At 36.1% G+C, this 23,060-nt stretch overlaps 1 protein-coding gene across 3 annotated transcripts in view; it reads left to right on the top strand.

The window, feature by feature from the left end:
* STPG4 (sperm-tail PG-rich repeat containing 4) overlaps positions 1 to 23,060 on the top strand; it is a 46,044-nt gene that overhangs the window by 7,323 nt on the left and 15,661 nt on the right. For all 3 annotated transcript variants that reach the window (XM_012540924.3, XM_003759156.4, XM_031950442.1), the window contains exons 3-6: positions 3,411 to 3,470; positions 5,322 to 5,582; positions 10,818 to 10,882; positions 11,121 to 11,175. In XM_012540924.3, coding sequence (XP_012396378.1) covers positions 3,411 to 3,470; positions 5,322 to 5,582; positions 10,818 to 10,882; positions 11,121 to 11,175 — 441 coding nt within the window. The remainder of the gene's footprint in view (positions 1 to 3,410; positions 3,471 to 5,321; positions 5,583 to 10,817; positions 10,883 to 11,120; positions 11,176 to 23,060) is intronic.

Genomic DNA, 23,060 nt, shown 5'->3' with positions numbered 1-23,060 from the left:
GCCATGCTATAAAATTCCCTTTTCATTTTTTCTTCTATAGATTTATTTTCCAGTTTTTTCCTTTAGTATTTATTGATAAAAAAAGATTTTTAGGTGTTTTGTGTTTTTTGGTTTTTAGCACTCTACTTAGAATTCTAATTAAGTTGGCCAAACCATGGTTTTTCATTTGGTTTACTTTTAGATGTTTTGGTCTTCTGTGTTTGTATCTTAAACATCTTCATCACTATGAAAAAAATTTTTTTTAATAATGAGATTCAATTTTCTTTGTTGTTTATTTTCAGTGAATATTAAGTGCCTACCCTACTATGTGTCAGGCATTGTGCTAAGCACTGGGGGTACAAAAAGAGACACAAGACAACCTCTGCCTTTAAGGATCTCACATCCAATGGGGATGATCACAAGGAAGCCAATATGTATAGTCAAGGATAAATAGCAGATAATTAAGAGGAAAGGCATTAGAATAACAGGCTGGGAAAGGCTTCCTTTAGAAAGCAGGGTTTTAGTAGGACTTGAAGGGAATCAAGGAAGCCAGCAGGCAGAGATGAGAAGGGAAGAGCATTTCATTCATGAAGGAACAGCCAGAGAAAATGCACCAGCAGTGCGGTTCACCTCTTGGTTCTACAGCCAAAAGGCCAGCATCACTGGGTTGAAGGGCGTGTCTCAGGGAGTATATTGGGAAATTTGGAAAGGTAGGAAGGCGCTAGATTGTGAGGACTTTGCCAAGCAGGATGGCATATTTGGTCGTGGAGTTGATGGAGACCCAATGGAGTTCATCTAGTAGAAGGGTGACATGTTCAGAATTGCATTTTAGAAAAAGCAGCTGAATAAGTGGAAACAAGTGGACCTACCAGTAAGCCATTGCAATAGTCTACGTATGAGATGATAAAGGCCTGCACGAGGGTGCTGGCAGGGTCAAAGGGGGTGCATCCAAGAGATGATGGAAATTGTGAGACTTGGGAACAGATTGGTGGGAAGTGAGAGGGAGTCAGGAACTGGGGAGGATAACTGGACTGTGATCCTGCAGAACTGGAGGATGCTGTTACCTTCTACAGTAATAGGGAAGGTGATGGTGGTAAGAGTATGGAAGGAAAGATGGCTTTATTTTGTATTTGTGGAGTTTTAAGATGTCTACTGGATATCTAGTTTTTGGAGATGCTAGATTGGAGGTCAGAATATAGGGTGGGGCAGAATGGGTAAACTTGAGAATCATCAGCATAGAGATGGTAATTAATTGAATGCATGGGAGCTGATGAGATTCCCCAGATGAAGTAATATAGAGGAAGGGAAAGAAGAAGATGCAGGACAGACTCTGGGGGACACCAGTGGTTAGGAAATGAGATCTGGTATGGGTCTAGGACATCCTCTTCTACTGGGACATGGCCTTCCCTGGGTGCAAGGGTGCTTGGCCAGATGTCCCCAGTATCTACAGACTTCTCTGTCTCCCAGTAATGATCAGAGTTAGAAAAATGACTTAACTGTGTCTTTCTCTTAGATTTCTCCATCACTATTTGGTTTCTAGTTAGGAAGAATTTGTAGGGAGCTCACAATATTACTTTCTGCTCCTCCAACATGTTGGCTCTGTTTGCCAGTGATCTCTTAATTTTACGTAAACCTGATAATCTTTTCCCAATCCTAATTCTCTATGACTTTCCTGCAACATTTAACACTGTTGATCACCCTCTCCTCCTGAAAACTCTTCTCTTCTCTGGGTTTTCATACTTCTCTCTTTTGGCCCCCTTCCTGTCTGTATAAATATTCCTTCTCAATCTCCTTTGTTAGCTCATTTTATAACACATCCCCTGATCTCAAGGCTCCATTCTGGACCTCTTCTCATTCTCTATGCTCTCTCTCAGTAAACTCATCAGGTCTTATGGGTTTAATTGTAACCTCTAAATTGATGACATATATATATATATATATCCCAGACTTGAGACAAAAAACAAAACTCATTGTCTTTCCCCCAAAACTTCATCCTCCTACTTACCTTCCCTGTTTCTGTCAAAAACAATACTATTCTTCCTTCCCTGTCCAGCCTGTCAAACTTGGTCATTCTTGATTACTCATCCTCACTCCCCCCTCATATCCAATCATTTATGAGATGCCATCACTTATGTCTAGATATTTTTACTTGGATTCCTTTCTCTAATTTAAGTACTACTATTTGAGTAATACTCTTTTTTAATTTTTAAAATTTATTTAAAAATTTTTAAATTTAAATTAAAATGAATTTTAAAATTTATTTTTTTCCACAATACTATTCTATTTTTTCAATTACATGTAAATGTAGTTTTTAACATTCATTATTCTAAGATTTTGAATTCCAAATTTTTTTTCCCCTCCTTTCCTCCCTCTCTTAATTTCCCCCGTCTCTAAGACAGTAAGCAATCTGATATAGGTTATACATGTACAATCACTTTAAACTTGTTTCCGTATTTGTCATCCCATCACCTCTTGATAGATTTTGCAGTAATTAGTCTCTCTGTCCCCACACTAATCCATCCTCTACATAGCTGCCAAAGAGATTCTCCTAAACTCTAGGTATGTTCATGTCATTCCCTACTTAATAAACCTCAGTGACTCCCTGTTACATTAAGGATGAAATATAAGATCAAATAAAAGGCCAAATATAAATGTTTAGCCTCCACTTTTTGCAGCTTTGTTTACTTTACTATCCTTTACATATGCTAGGGTCGATCGAAACTGGTTTTCTTAGTATTCATCATATATGTCATCTCATATCCCTTCTCTGGGACTTTCTTCCCTGTACTTTAAATTCACTTTTTCCTGGCTTCCATGTCTAAAAATCCCCAGCTCCCTTCAAGACTCAGTTCCAATGTCACCTTCTACATGAAACCTTTTCTGATCTCCCCATATTGCTTCATATCTATTTTGCCCTATGTCTACCTGACTGTGTAGTAAGCTCCTTTATATCTTGTAGCAGTATCTAGCACATGCTAGATGCTTAGTAAAGTTGTTGATTAATATGCTGTTATTAGCTCATACCATGATTTCTTAGCTATAAATATAATTATAATACCACCTTGTGTTTATACAACTGCTTTCTTCTTAAGAATCCAAAGCATCCTCATGGTTAAGATTTCCTTCCATCCAGCCCTTGCCATAGAAAGAATGGCAAGGTAAATTACCAACATTTTACCAATGGAAATTTTAAAACAAAAAGAAAAATTAAGATACAGAGCAAAGTGTAAGTAAATACTTCTTTGAAGGAAAAAATTTTTATGTAATGTTGATTTTGGTATAAAGATTAAAAGTACTTTTGGGAAGATTATTGTTTTCATGAAAATAATAATCTGTTTAAATACATTTTATAAATTATAGATAATTTGAGGTAATCACTCAAATACATATCTACATATTCATATATGTAACTAATCTGTTTTTATTACTAGAAAGTAAGAATAAAAGAACCCCTAGATCAGAGAGAATCATGGTGGCGAACAACACTAAAAGTATGTATATTTCTATTTTTCTTTATTATTCTTTCTTTTTATATTAAACTGCATGAAAGAAGGAATTATCTATATCATATTATAAACTCATTTCAGTAAAGCCATAGGAATTAGAAATACAAATTTAATTTTCACATAAAATTCTGAAAAGTAAATCAAATCAGCAGGATTCTAGGAATCATTGTTATATCCAAAAATGTTATCCTGGTACTGGTATCCTGGGGATACCAGGTGGCTAGGAAGATGGCAGACCCTGGGATCCCAGAAACGTAGTGAAAGAGTTCCCATTTCAGTCAGAACACCCTCCATGCTACCTTCATTGCTATTTCCTTCCTACAAATCCCTTGATGACATTATTTAGTCTTTTCCTTCCCCAAAATTCAGAGGAAAACCCAGAAAGTTTGGAAACTTGGTGGTAATGTCCTATAGGTGCTGAACATAAAAACAGACTGATTTGATGGGGACCTAGGGTGAAGGGATGGGTTATAGTGAGGCACCCACATTTAGGTATGACATGGGGGTTAGGAAGGAAGGGAAATGGGGAAAGACCTTGAGAGATGACAACACGATTTTAGGGGTCAAAGCCTAAAGAGATTACAGAGACTAGGGCTGTATATTGTCATTAATTTGTGCAAGTATATATATTTTTAAAAAGATAAGTTTCCAACAACAGCAGGATTAGAAGAACCATATCTAAGGAAAATAACAAAGAATTGGCCACTAGTAAGTTTCTTTACTTCATGAAAGAGAATTTTGATAACTTAATTTTAGCGCTGGCTTCCAAATGCAAAACAAATTTGGAAAGACTAGCTTTACCACATATTGAGATGATGCTTCCAGACTATGATATAACCCAAACTAGAGGAAAGTTGTCTTTAATAAGAGAGTATTTTGCCCTTTTTGTTCGTATCTTTTTGTTTGAGCTTTATAATTTTTTCAGATTATTTTAGCCATTTTTTACAGGATCAGATCTCAGTACATCAAGGACCTGTAATTTTGTTGACTATAGGTCACAACTTGGGGCTTAGTGAATTTAAGTGCCTCCTCCATGATCACAGTTAGTAAGGGTTAGAGGTGAGCTTTGAATGTAGGTCTTCTCTGCTCTAAAACTAGCCCCAGCTTCTACTAGATAATGCAGCAATAATAATGTTGTTTTTAATAATCCCTGAGAAAGAGGTGGAAAGGGGAGGGAGGGGTAACACATTTGAGTCTGAGCAGATGGAGAATCTTGCGGATTTGTCTTATGGAGTAAGTAGAATTAGTCAATAAGCATTTCTTGAGTGTTTACTATAAGCCAGGGGCTGTGCAAAGTGCTGAGAATACAAATAAAAGCAAAACCAGTTCTGGTCCTTAAGGAGGGGAAAACAAAATGTAAATAATGAGGCTCATACAAGATGTATAAAAAGTAAATGGAAGCCAGTCTGAAAGGGGAAAGCATTTCCAGCTAGGGGAACCAGGTAGGGCCCCGTACGGAAGGTCCGTTTGGAGCTGACTCTTGAAAATAGCCCTCCATGATTTTAGAGCTCTCCCCCAATCCCCAGGGTGAAGTAGACGATCTCCCCCCACGTGAGGGAGGAAATTCAGAAGGTCCTTAGCCCTTCTGGTGGCAGGATGGAGGGGATGTCCAGTCCCTTTCCAGCCTGTCGGTCACAATGGGGTTTGGTGGAGTACTGGACCTGCTAAAACTTTTTTACAAGCATTTCAGAAATAAAATTACCAGGGGCCAGCTACCTCAGAGTCTAGTTGTAGCAAGAGTTTTGGGGTGAGATCACAGTATTCCATGAAAGCATTCATGAGAAAGATAACAAGCAACTACAAAATGATCTCAGAATCCACATTGCTTTTCAACAGGAAACTCCCATACCAGGCACCTACACAGTGCGAGACTTTCTTGAAGAATCCCAGTTAAACCCGGTGAACATTACCTACAATTTTAAAAATGAAGGTCGGAGCAAAATGTCTTTGGTGGAGCTGACAAGGGACACATCACTGCCCGACACACCCAAGTACATGCCTCCTGACTTTGTGCAGCTGGTCAACAAGCAAATGGCTTCTTACTCATTCAAAGACACCCCAAGGCAAAGCCCCACCACCCTGTGTCTGAAAGATAAGGTAAAGGTCCATCCCTGCGTCGTCTCTGGGGGCGAGTCTCCGGGTGACCCTGGCAGAGCCCTCGCCAGTCTCCATGGAAATCACGTTCCTTAGAGAGCAAGCTTTTGATTTTTTCTGCTTCAAATTTTGTTATCAGGGTGACTGTCTGAGGAAAGAAGTGGGGAGGTCTATGTTCAGAAGTGAAAGAGGCATTGACAAAAGTATTAATGCGAATTAATTAGTGATTAAGGACAAAAGGCATGAATAAAAATATAATTAAGGAATTTTACAAAAGAAGTCAAGCAGTGAAGTATCTATTGTAAGTACAGTCATGATCTCCCCTTAGGGGGGTTCCCCTGGGAAGCCTGCTAACCACTTTGATCATGGGAGGATCCAGACTCTCTTATCTCTGTATAATATAAAGGGCTTTCTGGCCCTTTAATCTCTTCAGTACAATTTAGACACTTACCCTCTTATTTTTTTTATTATAGCTTTTTATTTCCAAAACATGTGCATGAGTACTTTTTCCACATTGACCCTTGCAAAACCTTCTGTTCCAACTTTTCCCCTCCTTCCCTCCACCTCCTCCCCTAGATAGCAGGTATCTGTTAATACATGTTAAATATGTTAAAATATATGTTAAATCCAATATATGTATACATATTTATACAGTTATCTTGCTACACAAGAAAAATATTACCCTTTTAAACAATTACTTTTATATGCCAAATTATTTCTATTGGTATTAATCAATCTGATTTTAACAACACCCTTATTATTCCTTTCTTTTTAAAGAATTATCTAGATAGGCTATATAATCTGGAAGAAGGCCTGGCTTGACAAGCAAAGACAAAAGGAATAAACCTGTATTAAGCCCTTCCCATGTACCAGGCAGTGTGAGAAGCACTTTATAAATATTATCTCAGGAAGGTCAAGGTCTCATCCCAAATGACTTAATTCATAATTCTGAGCACCTGCTTGATGCCCTGACTGTAGAACCAGTGGTCTTTCCCCTAGACCAAATAGCTGCATCCAGTTTCAATTTATTTTTCAGAAAGCATTTGTCAAAATTTATCAGGTAAAATAACTATGTGTTTTCCTGATTTTTTAAAAGCTATATTTGAATGATATAATAGCATCCTATATTTATATTTATATATACACACACACATGTACATATGTATATATACACACATGCATAACAGTATTGACAGTATATACACATACGTATACATATATGTGTACATGCACTGTATATAGACATACAATTTTCGCGGTGCTCAAAGATTTGCAAATCATTTTTCTTACTTTATTTCATTTAATCCTTACAACAGCCCAATGAGATAGATACTCTTATTATGGCCATCTTATGGAAGATTAAACTGAGGTTAAAAGGAGGTACAATAAGCGGTCCAAGGTCACATAAGATAGTATCTAAGGTAGGATTTCAACTTAAGTTTTTTTTAATTCCAAATCTAACACTCAAGCCATTCCTCAATAGATCCATCAATGACCTTCACCAAAGCCATAGTTTGAGGTTTTATTTTGATTTTGAAGATGACTCTGAGTTCTCTAGAGCAGTTTTATGAAACTCACATAAAAATTGAATCTACCAAACCATACATAAATCCCCAAGGGCTGCAGACTTACTTAGAAAAGTTCTTTATCTATGGTCTGTATTCCCCCCACCCACCCACCCAGGGCCTTGTATTTGGTGCTCTGAAGCCTTTGGCAGGTCCAAGTTCTATGATCTGAGAACCCTCTTAGCTATACCTAGAGGCTCCTTACCAAAGGGTTAGCTACCAGGACTCTTTTTTAGTTTTTTAATCATGGCTTCACTACTTCTATATAAAAACCCTAAAGGGATTTGTATTAGGTGATATGTATTAGATATGTGTTGGGTGGAAGAATAACCATATTGATAAAATCACAGAGCCTTAAAATATTGAAGTACTATATCATGGGGTAGAACTTTTAGATACTCAACTCAGTCTCTTTTTCCATACATAGCATCAACAATTTTGGCTTTGTTAGCAGAACTCAAACGAAATAATGAGTTAAAGTAACCATCCATAATTGAAAAAGTCAGGTTCATAATAACTTAGGAAGTTTTCATAAGCATGACCAATTAAATCTCAGATCAATCAATAAACATTTATTAAGCACCTACTTTGGGCCAGGAACTGTGCTAAGTGGTGAGATTCACAAAGAGGCCCTCAAGGATTTCACATTCTAAACAGATTTCATCCTATGTAGTTACTGGAGAATCTAGATCAGGGAGCGTATGGTTTTTTATTAACACAAATTGGAGAAAAGCAAATGACAAACAGAATATATGAAATAGCATCATTTCAAGCAAAGTAGCACAATCTATAATACTTGCTCCTGGGTAGCCAAGGCTGGTGGATCACTTGATTTGGATTTCTAATAGACAATAGTGATGGGGTGTCCAGTACCAAAATGATGAGTCCTGGACCTGGGAGCTTTCTAAGGAAAAACAAACTAGGTCAAGTCGGAAACATAGAAAGTCAAACTTCCACACTCATTAGCAGCATGGGACGGCCTGCAGCACTTCCAGCATGGGTGACTTAGAGTCAAAAAAAGAAAAAAAAAAAGCATCACAAGGTCACATTGAGTGTACTAATGGAAATTCAGGGTTGTGAAGAACTGACTTTTCTCTTTGCCTTGTAAGTTCATAAATGTGATGTGGTAGGGGCAACATTCAGCCACTCATTCTCCTTTTATTATTTGAGTCTGTATTGCTTCCTACAAATTCTTCTCTCCTTCTGTAAGCTTAGTACGTTTCCTCTGTAGTGTAGACAATTTTTCTTGGTGTGCAATCACTTCAGTAATGGCCTACTTTAATGGCACTTGAACTATGGGGCCATGGCTTAGACCTCTCCATATCTCACCACTTAATGTTAAATAAAACTTCTAGGTATTGTCATCAGACCATTAAGACACTTCCATTTGCTGAATGAATATTTCTTATTTAATTTTATGCCTCAATGATCTGCACTCAGCTCTTTGAGTCACACAGACTTCTCTGTGGGTGATACTTCCAGCTCCAGCCAGGGTTGAGTTCTGGAATGGCTTCTTAACTTTCTGTGGATCCCTCCTTGTTCCCTGCTGTCTTCCACCCACTTCTCCCTTCTCTCAGCTCCTCCCTGAGCCCTAGGTTGCCATTCTGTTCTGCATCTTTTTATGTTTATCTTATTTCCCTTACAGCAAGTAAAGCAAAAGACAAACACAAAATATTTGACATGTCATAATGTAAAACCCAGTGGGACACGTCTGTAATCATTCTTGCTGCTAAGGATTCTTCCTATTTATATCCCTAGCATAGTACCTGGCACCTAGCAGGCATCTTATTAAATAAATACTCGTGGATTCAAAGTTTTGCAAGGACTAATGTTGAAGATTATCCACACATAAGTTTTGAAAAATAAAAGGTTTAATAAAAAAAATTTTAATTTAAAAAATAAAATTTAAAAAATGTTAAAAATTGTTTTAAAATAAAAAATACTTGTGGATTAATTATTTGATTACTAGATTATGAACTTCTTGAAGAAAGAGACATAAAGTCTTATCTCTGTCAGCATGTAGCACAGTACATTTCCTAAATAAGTAGATGCTGAATAGATAAATATTTGTTGGGTAAACATTATTCCAAAGCACCTCTTCAACAAGGCTTCTTCTGAATTCATATAAACCCCACGTGATTTTAGAAGTGATGATTGACCCTGAGGTCTGTGAACACAATTAACATTACTTCATTAATTATCTAGGTTAATAACTAATTCTGCTATGCTTTATTTATGGTTCCCAGTTATGGCAAGACCTCTGGGTATCTGCCTGTAAAACCTGATTAGAAACATTAATTAGCTGAGATGGAGTGTTTCCATGGTTTACACTGCCCAATTCCTCATCATCATTGGACTATGGAAGCACAATTGTGATAAGAAGAATTCTACAGGAGAAGTGGAAAATCATGGAAAATCCCACACCAAAGCAGGAAGTTAATCGTGTGACTGCATATACTGAAAATGCAACCATGAAGCATAGGGAAATGGTCTCTATCATAAGACTTTGGACTACTCAACAAACCATGGAAAAAGAAGGAAAAGAAACCATTTTTGCAGCCAATGCCAAATAAAAGAGGAGAGGTATTGGATGCTCTTAATGAGCTCCAATCTTTTTTTTTTTTTAATCAATTTTAGCAGTGTTTCCTAAAATCCTCGCCCATATATCAGGACATTTTGATGATTCTTCATTTAAAAAGTCTTACTTAATTGCTGACTATGTGAATAAACACTGGTTTTATCTTTAGAGATCAGTGGTTGGCTCTAAATTATACCCCAAACTAATGTTTCTTTAGAGTTTGTATTATCAAGAAAATGTTAAGCCAGGAAATTTTAAAATTAAATTAAAATTTTAAAAATAAAATTTTGAATTAATTTATATTTACTTTGATCATATTGCTCCTGCAAAATCTACATCTGGGGTCAGAAATGTATTATCACTTTATAAAGAGTAGCTATGTAATGTCAATCATATATATGGACAATGCTCATATATCTGAAGATATGGCCCACATATTTGAAAATCTGATTTAGAAGAGGGAAAAAAACACTTTAGAGGATAATTTTGAACTTTAGAAGAAATCCTACTATAGAATTTCTTTAATAATAGCCTCTTTAGTATGCCTAAAGTATTCATTTTCTAATAATTTGATATATATGTATGTCCCTTTTATGATCTCAGGGACACAATTATTTCATAAAATGTGATAAACTCTAATTGAACAACCATAAAAAAGAAACAGTATATGGGATAGACTTCTGAGCTTTGAACCAGGAAGAATCTGATTTAGCTCCCTCCTCTAGCAAATGGCAACAGTCAAATAACTTAACTTTTCTCAGCCTTCAATCTAGAGACTTTTCTTCTATTCTGTAGAGACTTTTGATGTGAATTGAAGGGTATTCCTAAACTGATAAAAATATGAATAATTAATGACATGAAACAGTAGTTTAGATATCTTTGAAAATGCAGTTTGAAAAAAATTAAGCACAACTTTCTTAAATGGCTGAAATGGAAAATTAATTGTAGAAGAATTATAATCTTGAGATAAAAGATTATAAATGACAAAAAGAATTTTAAGACTTGTGTGAATGTTATTATATATTATAAAATTTAATCTACTATAATTATGTTATTATTATTAGAATATTGTTAATCTATGTTTATGTTTTGTAGAAAATTGATATTGCACCAGGACAATATGATATTGTTTCAGCACCAGTTCCCAAGTTCCTTTCCAGGTAACCATTATTTATTATCATCAAGTTAATTATCTCATATATATAATTAACCTCTAAAAACTCCATAAGAACAATAATAATAGTTTTAAATTTTCATTTCTAACAACCATAATATTTCTTCAACCTTTATTATAATAATATGAAGGAATTTTAATATTTCTCAAGAGAGAGAAATGAAATTGTTGGCTAAAAGAAAAGTAGCTTTGTAAAATGACATATTGCATTTTTAAAAATACAGGCACTGTGTATTCCGTTCTGCAGTCCAAAGGTTTCCAACATATTATTTTATTCCAGTAAGTACAATTACTATTATTTTTTTTTATAACTATTCATTCTTGTTTTAAAAAGAATGGTTTTCAGCTACATCCAGTGAAAGAACACTGGGATATGAGTGTAGACCACAACATAGCATTTGCACTCTTTCTGTTGTTGTTTGCTTGCATTTTTGTTTTTCTTCCCAGGTTATTTTTACCTTCTTTCTAAATCCGATTTTTCTTGTGCAACAAGATAACTGTATAATATGCATATATATATCTTGTATTTAACATATACTTTAACATGTTTAACGTGTATGGGACTGCCTGCCATCTGGGGAAAGAGGTGGGGGGAAGGAGGGGAAAAATTGGAACAGAAGGTTTTGCAAGGGGTCAGTGTTGAAAAATTACCCATGCATATGTTCTGTCAATAAAAAGCTATTTAAAAAAAAGAATGGTTTTTAATACACAGCTGATCCTTTTAAGCATTATCATAGGATGTTAGAGCTGGAAGAGATCTTAAATATAATCCAACACCTTCATTTTATATTTGAAGACACTTGAGTCCCCTTGAGGGTAAGCACTCTGCCAAAAAGGCCCACAGATAGTGAGTGGCAGAGCTGGGGAGTAGAGTCTGGTTTCCTCATTTCCAGCTCAGTGCTATTTAAAGAAAAATACTTTGCGAATGAAGCAGATAGCAAGTGGATGCTGTTCTTTGATTTAATGCTGAAAATAAATTGAAGATTTCGATAAATCTTGAATTATTTGTAATAAATTAGGAGGTTAAGTAGCAAAGATTATTCAGGAAATAAGTAAAGAATGCCTGATTTCTTTATTTTCAGGACTTTAACAGCACTTTTTCTGTCTCTTAAAATTTCTACTTATGTTAGTAAAGTGTGGCTAAAATAGACAGGTTCTGATAAAGTTGAATAAAGATAAATAAAAACTATTATTTTAATAATAAATAAAAATAATATTAATATTTCAAATAAAGCAATGAGAATAGGAGATTATAAAATTAATAAAGCTATTGACTTTTTTTTATTTGTGGGAGAAGTGCTATATTTATCTGAATATGTATAATATATTAGAATATACAGGTAAAGGACAGAGCAGATGTGATAAAAAGGATTTGAATTCCAAGTCAGGTAAAGAGAAAAAATATGATTGTTTTAAATAATACCAGATCTCCTAGGATGAGCTTTATCATAGGCACTGAAAGAAATTGAATAAACCATCACAGAACCACTCCTGGGAATCTTTGAGAAGAAATTATAGATATAGTGAGAACAGATAGTTAGATTTTCATATCTATCTATATACACAATTATATATGTCTATATGTCTTTATCTATAACTATATACACAAATTATATATATCCAGTGGATAAAATATTAGGTCCGGAATGGGAAAGATTCATCTTCCTGAATTCAGATCTGGCCTCAGACACTTACTAGAGTGGGATTCTGGGTGAGTCATTCACTTAATCCTGTTTGCCTCAGTTTCCTCATCTGTAAAATCTGCTGGAGAAGGAAATGGAAATCTACTCCAGAATCTTTGCCAAGAAAGCCCATATGGGTCACAATGAGATGGACGTGACAAAAAACAACAACCATAACCACTGACTGCCTACATCTCTGTTGGTCTTTTAAAAAAGCAATTTTAAATCAAGTCAGGAGACCTCTCTCAGAGGACCAGTTCTGAGAGTGGAGAAGCAGCCAACTTGAGAGGAAATCATGCTCTTGGAAAGAAAGAGTTTTCTCTGTCTTTCCGTCTCCCCTGGTCGGCCATGACCATCGGGGAGAAACCCCAGGAAGCCCAGGGGAGGCTAGCCATCCCCGACCTGGCTTTGCATTTTGGATGCTTCTGGACCTTCTCACCCCTCCCAGAACTGAAATCCTCATCTTGTCTTCAGGCTCAGCTGGGATGCTCCCTGCTACATGACACCCTCCCTTGCTCTTCCCAGCTGGGAGTTCTCTCTCTCAAATTTCCAGAGAATCCCTTTTCTGACTCCTCTCCTTTGTCTTCATTACATTCTACCTTGTCACACACTTGTTTGCCCCACCTCGATTAGGTGGTAAGCTCCTTAGGGACAGAGGCTATATTGCTTTTAAATTTCATATTCCCCATCACCTGACACAGTATATTACATAATGTGTTTCATAAATGTTGTTGAGTTGATTTCATTTGTTAAAAGCAATTTGTAAACTGAAAAACAATATATAAATTGTATGTTGTTATTGTTTTTCAGAAACAGAATGGGAGTTGAATAGGATCCCAAAGTTACTTTGAAGGCACAATTCAATTGTGTTTGTGTACTTATGGACAAAAGAACTTTAAAAATCCATAAGCACATAATTGTTTTTCTTTTTTAAATGGGACAGGCTTTTCTCTAGTTTTCCAGTTCTTTTCATCCAATTAGTCCTAAATATGATATCCAATTGGCATTTACTATGTTGCATTCCCACCGCAATCTGGTCATTTAAACTGCACAATTTATAACCTTGTGTGGACGTGGACAGGTTGACATCTAAATAGAGACACACTTGCTATTCTATCTCCACAGAGATCTCCAAGTATTCATCAATTGCCCGATAGGATTTGCTGAAGCATAAATATTACTTTTATCCTTCTTTATACACCAGGGGGAAAGATATTCAAAACCCAGTCCCCAATCACTTCTCACTCTGTCATCCATGCATGTAGGGGGAAAATATCCATAACTGCTCATTTGAAGAAATGGCAGGAAGTTGCAATAGGCTGTTTTAGGCTCATTCTTGAAGGGTATTCCCTGAATATGAAATAGATGTTAGCCCTGAATTTGAAAATCTTCTAGGCTCTCCTTTGTGTAGGGGACCTGGGGATGATAAATTCATTTTTTATATTAGTTTGTAAACATATAATATATATGTGTGTGTGTGTATGTAATAATATAATATAGTTTCTAAGGTATTTTGCATATATACTATACTATATTATATTTATATCATATTATAATATAATTTCTGAAGTATTTAGTTCACAAATGTGCAACAAGATTTTGTTAGATAGAACTGATGCTTCAGTTGTTGGTTGCTAGTCTCTCATTCCCTGGGGTTGAAACCCTGCCTTTAATGCTTACTATCTAGGTGACCATAGGCAAGTGTCTTATCTTCTCAATGCAGTGGCAGATTTCTAAAACTTTTAAGTTTATAAGGAGGAGGAGGAGGAGGAGAAGAAAGAAGAAGAAAGAGGAAGAGGAGGAAGGAAGATGAAGAGGAGGAGGAAAAAAAGAGAAAGAAGAAGAGGAGGAGGAGAAAGAAGGAAAAGAAGAAGAAAGAAGAAGGAGAAGAAAGGAGAAAGATGAAGAAGAGGAGGAGGAGGAGGAGGAGGAGTTGTTACAGGAGTTTCCTCATGCAGAATTCTTGTCAAGTTGTGATCTCCCTTGAGATTTTCCTGGCAAATTCTCCACTTGATAAATGGTCAAAGGATATGAACAGACAATTCTCAGATGAAGAAATTGAAACTATTTCTAGTCATATGAAAAGATGCTCCAAGTCATTTTATTAATCAGAGAAATGCAAATTAAGACAACTCTAAGATACCACTACACACCTGTCAGATTGGCTAGAATGACAGGGAAAGATAATGCAGAATGTTGGAGGAGATGTTGGAAAACAGGAACACTAATACATTGTTGGTGGAATTGTGAATACATCCAACCATTCTGGAGAGTAGTTTGGAACTATGCTCAAAAAGTTATCAAACTGTGCATACCCTTTGATCCAGCAGTGTTACTACTGGGCTTATATCCCAAAGAGATCATAAAGAAGGGAAAGGGACCTGTATGTGCACGAATGTTTGTGGCAGCCCTTTTTGTAGTGGCTAGAAACTGGAAACTGAGTGGATGCCCATCAGTTGGAGAATGGCTGAATAAATTGTGGTATATGAAAATTATGGAATATTACTGTTCTGTAAGAAATGACCAACAGGATAATTTCAGAAAGGCCTGGAGAGACTTACACGAACTGATGCTGAGTGAAATGAGCAGGGCCAAGAGATCATTATATATTTCAACAACAATACTATATGATGATCAATTCTGATGGGCCTGGCCATCCTCAGCAATGAGATCAGCCAAATCATTTCCAATGGAGCAGTAATGAACTGAACCAGCTACGCCCAGAGAAAGAACTCTGGGAGATGACTAAAAACCATTACATTGAATTCCCAATCCCTATATTTATGCCCACCTGCATTTTTGATTTCCTTCACAGGCTAATTGTACAATATTTCAGAGTCTGATTCTTTTTGTACAGCAAAATAATGGTTTGGTCATGTATACTTATTGTGTATCTAATTTATATTTTAATATATTTAACATCTACTGGGTCATCCTGCCATCTGGGGGAGGGGATGAGGGGAAGGAGGGGAAAAATTGGAACAAGAGGTTTGGCAATTGTCAATGCTGTAAAGTTACCCATACATATAACCTGTAAATAAAAGGCTATTAAATTAAAAGAGAGAGAGAGAGAGAGAGAGAGAGAGAGAGAGAGAAGAAAGCAGGGAAACATGTATAGATAAGTATCAAAAACTAATGATGTCCTCAATTGCATGGATTTGCATTAGCAGGATAAAGTGGGGTTAATAGTAGTTCTTAGGCTTACTGGGTACTCAGCAGGATAAATACAATTAAAATAAAATTCCAAAAAAAATTAAAAATAAATAAATAAATAGATTTTCCTGGCAAAGATACTGTACTGATTTCTCAAGCTCATTTTACAGAGAAGGAAACTGAGGCACACAGGGTTAAACGCCTTGCCCAGGGTCACACATCTAGTTAAGTGTCTAAGGCCAGACACGATCTCAGGTCTTCCTGTCTCCAGACACCCTCTATCCACTGTGTTACCTAACGGCCATCTAGGAGTTTCCTTTCATATGAATGAAACTGGCAGTCCAGTCCCTATTCTCATCTCTATTTTGCTGTTTGTTGCTGTCATGGATATCCAAAGTAGGAATTTATGAAGCCAAAGTTTGAGGAAATAAGCTGATAAGCTAGAAACAATGTTTCTCCTAATTTGGGGGTGTGTAAATTTAGCCTTTCAGAACTTGTTTTTTTTTCCTCATAAGCATCATGGCTGCTACGAGGGCAATCATGGGTTCTGAGGGTACCTGGCTTGTGCTGTGTGAATTGATAAGGCAGCCTTTATAGTACCTTTCTCATGGACGCTCATAATACATACATGCCTTCTCTCTCTTACAAAATAATGAGCCATTTGGGCATAGAACTCATGTCTCACTATTCCTGTGAGGCAGGATGATAGTATATAAGCGTCCTGGACTTGTCAAAAGGTCCAAGTTAAAATTTTAACACTGACAATAGCCGAATAATCTTAAATAAATCATTTAACTCTTCTAATTATTAATTAACTTGACATAAGACAGAGAGAGAAATGTGGATGCTCTTTACCTACAAAGATTGTTGTGAAGGCCAAATGAGATAAAATGTGTAAATATTAATCTAATAAATTATCTAATAAGTATATTATGAAGTTAATTGAAAGAACACAGTTGTCAGTGGTTTTTCCATAGAGAGAAACTTTCCATAGCCCTTAAATGAACAAATGGATCAATTCTCTTGTTTGCCTTCATTATATTATCTTCCTTTCTTTGTGGGACTTTGTGGGGCAAGGCAAGGGGTAGGGGAGGGGCCCAGAAGAGGTGGGAGGAGGAATAGATATAACCTTTGTGTACCTTAGGAGGCTCATGAATGTGACATGTGAATGTGACAGATGAAAAATCGTTCTGCCATCTTTTGTTGGTTGCTCTTGTTCATTCTGGGATTAGAATTTAGTTGTATATGAAGGAACTTAAGAGATTTTATTCATCACTTTTGCAGAACATATTTGTCATGACTTTTTTTTTCAGTTCTTTATTAAGAGCAAGATAATAAATGTATGACACTCTTGATGGGGAGGGGAGCAAAATCTGAGGATTAAAAACTACTTTAGTCAATGTTTCACAATACTTGTGTGTTTTTTTATGAAAAACTAATAATGAGGTCAGAACAGAAAAAAAAAAGTTTGTCAATTACTACAAATGGGTTTTATTTGATTTACTACTTGATAACATTTATAGTATAATTGTTTAGAAACTGAATATGAGTCCTGCAATGTCCTCTGTGAATTTAAATTAATAATGTAAAAGACAGATAATATAAGTAAGCCCAGTAGATATAAACTATTTAAGGGAAGAAACGTGTCTGTGTGTGTGTGTTTACATATGTAGCACCAAGCACAGTAACATATAGTAAGCACTAAAAAGATATTTATTGAATTAACTTATCCATTAACAAAATGTTAAAAGGAAAAAAAAAAAAGTTCTACAAAAAGAAAGCTGTCAAAATGGATTCACTTGATCAGTTTAAATAGAAACATGGATATTTTCCCTCCCTGCGTGTCAGAACATGGCAGTGCTCTTGGTGAAGGTTCCTTAAATCGTGGTAGGTCATAGAAGGCTTTGGGGCTCCCATCACCGTCAAAAAAAGAGGCAGTCCTTTTGAGATCTTGCAGAAGTAGCCATTGCTGCTTAGGGAATCACAGGACTCGGATCTGAAGGAAACTGTAAGAGATACACCTGGCTCAGGGGAGATGATGCAGGAACTCTGTACAGGAGAAGGTGGTGATAGATAGAGAGCTCTGTGGCTTCCCTATCTCCCCATCCCTTCCCTTGCACTAAGGTTTTTTCCTTCTCAGCCAGACCATCTCAGCCACCTTCATGTTATAGTACCCCTCCCCCCAAAATGCCCAGGGAATGCAAATTAATTTTAATATCAGTGAAAACAAAATATGATTAGGCCCGCAAATCTCAGGCCCAAAATATCCCATAACATATTACAAAGCCAAATGAAACAATTTTTGGATTATTTGCCATTCAGAATAAACCATATTAAGGCTCTACTAAAGTGAATAACTGAAAGTTGGCAATATTTGGAGTAAATGGATATGAATTATTTGACCTTCTGAGGACCATTCCAATTTGATTATTCTAAATGAAATACATTTGAGCATCCAGAATGGACAATTCAGCAAGTAAAAGGAGAATTTCAGTGGATAGATCTGGAAGAGCTGCCTTTATGTGCTTGTATATACATATATTTATAAAAATGCAACTATGCATGTAAAAGTAGGCCATTCTAAAATTTTCATATCAATATAAGATAGATAATTCTAAAATTCTCATAAATATGAAAATTTTTTCATATGTCTATATATGAGTATATACACAGAAATGTATATATATTCATATATATAAATATACAAATACACATGTATGTGTATTGTGTGCACACACACATGCTCAATATCTATAATAAGCCCCAAAAGAAAAATCTCTTTTAAAGTGGACACAATCTTATCATTAAAGTTGGTATGTCCTATGAGAAACTTAGCAAACTCAGGTCTTGTAGAAGAACAGTAGAGGATGTGGGACTCGTTGCCAACAGATGATTCTTTAAAGTCCAATCGTAGGCAATTAGAAATGCTTAAAAATACCAAAGGTCTTGGGGAGGTCAGAAATATATTAGTGACATTTTAAAGATGTGTATGGCTGCAATCAAATTATAAAAACCATTCTGACAGTTAATGCCAAGACAGGAAATAACCAGATGGTAATTATGTGAAAAAAGTTATAGCTTTAAATTCCTAATTGTATTTTTGACAGGAGCATATGCAAACATCGTGTTATTAATACAGCCTCATGCGTCTTGGTGCATACAGCTTGAAGTCTGATTAGATTTAATTATCAATTACTGAATCTCCCAGTCCTGAGATCTTTAAAACCAGAAAGAGGATTGAGTATGGATTTTTATTTTTTAAGATTTTTTAAAAAGAAAGTTGGTTTCAGTAACTTTGTTACCATACATAAAGAATGTAGCTTCAAAAGTTTTGCTTTCTGACAGATATATTCCCCAGGGGGTAGAGGTAATCCCAAGCAATCATCTATTTGTCAAAAATAAGAGAGAAATATGATAGAGAGAAAGAAAGGGCATTGGACTAGGAGTCATAAATTTGTGTTTTTATTTATTTGTTTTTTTAAGCATGGGTTCTAACATTAGCTTTCTGTGTGAGTTTAAGCAAGTCAGTTAACCTTCCTAGCTTCAATTTTCCCTAATGATAAAATGAAGTTGAAAAGACTTTCAACCATCTTAGAATCCCTTCCTGCTATAACCTTCTATGATTAGCTCTGTGTAGTTGGATAGCCAGATAGTGTCTGACTCTTCATGACCATGGCTGTACTGTATCAATACTGTCAATATTGGATTTTCTTGGCAAAGTGATTTGTCACTTCCTTCTCTAGTGGATTAAGGCAATTTGCCTGGAGCAGCCTCATGCATAAATTGATGAATTTCCTTTCCCTTTTTTTAAATGTACCATATTGTTGATTCCTTAGCAGAGAAATCATAGCCAACAGCATTATAACTCACAACTGAATGGAGTTTATTTAATGTGTTTTTTCTCTGTAAAACCTCCTTGGACTGAGGAACTGTTACACAGCATTTCAGTATGACACTTGGAGGCCATTTTAAACAATGAGATCACCAACTAAAAAGCACAAAAATGCAAAAACATGGCACTAAATAGACTACAAAAAAAGATAATTGTTTAACATATGAAATTTGATTTTTTTTTTTTAAGGTTTGAAGTGAGTTTTGTTACCTGAAGGGTCCTGTGAACTGGTCAAATCAGATAATTTAGTTCTATACAGAGGAGCGCTTACTGACTGCTACAAAGCAGATTCTGTTGGCCAGGGCAGCACCTAGTTTGGCCATGAATAAATTATAACAGGAATCTCTAAATAATGCAAATAATGAAGACGGACTATAAGTGTCTGAAGCTGGATGTAAATTCAGGTCTTCCTAACCTTAACTCTTTTTGTTTGTTTGTTTGTTTTTGTTTTTTGTTTTTTATTTTTATTATATAGAATCGCCAAAGCTTTTGACAATAAACCGTGTTCACAAGAGATCTAGAAGAGTTAGTATTTAGCAACCTAGCTAAACAAATACATGAAAAAATCATGAACTTCAAGATATTTCATCAGACATTTTCTACTTTTTGTGTATTTCAAGCCTTTTTTTTTGGGTCAGGTATAAAATATGGATCCCTTCCCAAAATAATGCTCTTAATTTTGCAAAATTTTATAGCTAGATAGAAAAAACAAAGCAAACCAGGTATAATAAAAAATCATGAAAATTATGTACTCCAGATCAAGAATTCCTAATTGATAAAAGACAATACTAATTTCCATTAAAATATTTGAAAATATACTAACCTTAGCTCTCTAGCCAAACTCAAGCACCAAATTCCATTTCAAAACTGGTCAGCCATCATTCTGCCTAAACCAGAACTTGTTATTTAATAGACAGAAATGCTAGAGCTACATAATAGACTGAAAGGGGGTCTGTGTGGATGTACATAAATTGGGCACCATATTGCAATGGAAGATCCTCTCTACTGAGTAATAGTTTTTAAGCTCTTTTGGGGGCTTTTCCAACTTATCATTATTTTTTCATTCCTGATGGCACTTCTTAATGGTCTGTCAAAAAAGATTCACTAGTGGACATGAAAGGTAAAATTCATTTGATAACCTTGAGAACTTTGTTTTCTTAATATTTCTGGATTTTCATTTTCATGGAGACTAATGCCCCCATCCCGCCATAGGCTTCCCTATTCTTTGTGTACCCGGTCCTACATGTACTTTTCTGGGAAATGGGCACATGTTAAAAAGAATGATACAGAGGATCCTCTTGTAGTCAAATTATAGGCAACATTTAGGCGGGGTGCCATTTCCTAACGTCATCCACTCTGACTTTTAAGGACCTTTGACTCACCTGGCATCTCACTTAATGCCAGTTCCTCTGGGCATTATTTTTAACATGTTTGACTTTCATTCTCACCTCTGCTTCTAGATGCCATGTGTAGGCAGCTGTACAATCAAGAAAAGTCAAGTTTGGGACCTTGCAGATCATTAGTTGCAACAGATTAGAGCTAATCTGCCAGCAGTGGGCACAATCCAGATCTGGATTTCCAGCCTCCAGGTCGAGTGGATGCCTGTAAAATAGTGCCCATTTATCCATAGCTCCTCCAAGACGAGAAGGGACAGGAGGAACCTCAGCTTACCAAGCCAGGGCCTCTGTTTTAGGGGAAGGAGACACAATTTGTTTCAAAACACCATGAGAAAAAAGGCTGAAAATTCAAGAAGCAGATTGAGTTAGGCAGTCAATTCACTAGCAATCTTTGTATCTCCTAATCTCATAATAATTTTCTGGCCTGAAAGTTTCCCATTAGCCCCTTGGATTTTTGTGCCCTAAGGATTTCTGGTTCTGGTTCTATCTAGTGAGTTGTATTCCAATTCAGATCTTATTCTTTTTTACCCCCAGGAGGGTGATTGCCATATTGCCAATAAAAAGCAGTTGGGGTGATTGCCCTAATTAGGCAATATTCCCTGGGGTTAGGATAGAATATAACATTATTTCACACTGTTGTGTTATTATTTGTCCTGATAACATCAGGGAGGTGACTTGAAAGTGAACTGGACTTAAGTGAGAGAGGGCTGGGCAAGGTCCCCTGCCTCACTTTCCCCTCCAGAGCCATCTGGGTCCAGTGGCCAGATATAGATCAGGAGAACTAGAGGTGGTCCTAGATGCAATGGGAGACCTTGGGCTTTTTAAGCTAAGGTCTCAGTTTGGCTGAGGTTGCAGTCATTCAGTGATTAAGGCTAGGTAGCCAAGAATGGCCCTCTTTCACCTAGACAAAAAAAAACAAAAAAACAAAAAACATTCTAAATAAATTTGGGAGGGGAAGACCCCTCAGAGTTTCTAGCCAAAATGGAAAAGATTGTTATTCACTTTCATTAGAGTCAGGACTCAAACTACAGCAAAATGGGACTTGTGCCAGGACCTATTGTTGGTCAATTAATGAGCATCTGAGTGATTTTGATTTAAGGTAATGTCCTCAAGAAAGAAATCTAGCCAGTTAACCTTCCAAGATATCTTAGGAGGGTTCAGAAATCCCCCCAAAAAAGTTTTTAAGAGCATCTGTAAACTCATTTTAAAATTGAAGTCCATCACCATCAGCACCCTTGCCCCCCAAGGTCTTTTTCACTTGAATTACTGATTAGCTGCACCTCCCCAAAATTAAGGGGACTAATGAAAGACTAGGATATCTTTTTGTTACACTGAATTTTATTTTTTTTCCACTTTTTGGTAACAGATATAGTTTTATTTTTCGAACAGGATAGTCTTAAATAAGATTCTGTAGTCTAAGCCCAATCTTTCTTTCCAACTAATTTACCACACATATACTTTGCCACACTTCCTACTCCATCAAGACTTGATCTGTTCATTAGCCTCCAAACCAATCCTATCTCTTTGCAATTGCTCCAATAGTCCCCTTAGCTAAAATACCTTCCCCTGTAAATCCATATTTCTTTCAAATTAATTTCAAGTTCAAATCCATAGAGGTGAACCTCCATGCTAATTAGCTAAAGAAATTCAATTCAACAAGCAAGGCACTAATGCAATGACAAAGGCAGGAAAACAATACCTTGAATTGCTACTAATCTGGTTTTGTTATTCAGTTTTGGCTGGTCCCCTAAAGAGATCCTAAGCTTTTTGAGGACAGTGAAGAGCAGTTTATATTTCCAGAAGCCTAGCATACGTAGCCTTATAGGCTACACTAATACAATAAATACATATCGATAGTATTCGAGTGAATGTATTTTATTATAATAGAATTTTATTGGGACCAGCAGTCTCTAACCCTCTGGGACTTTTCATGTCAGAAGGAGTATAAAATGGAAGAGAATTCTAACTCTTGGACTTGATCATAATAAAGAGAACTTCAGAACTCAATGATAATTTGGTTTTCTCTTTGTTTCTGTACCA

This window comes from Sarcophilus harrisii, chromosome 2, assembly GCF_902635505.1.
Source record: "Sarcophilus harrisii chromosome 2, mSarHar1.11, whole genome shotgun sequence".
Lineage (NCBI taxonomy): Eukaryota > Metazoa > Chordata > Mammalia > Dasyuromorphia > Dasyuridae > Sarcophilus > Sarcophilus harrisii.
The sequence above is the reverse complement of the archived record's forward strand: the minus strand, read 5'-3'. Positions and strand labels throughout refer to the sequence as shown.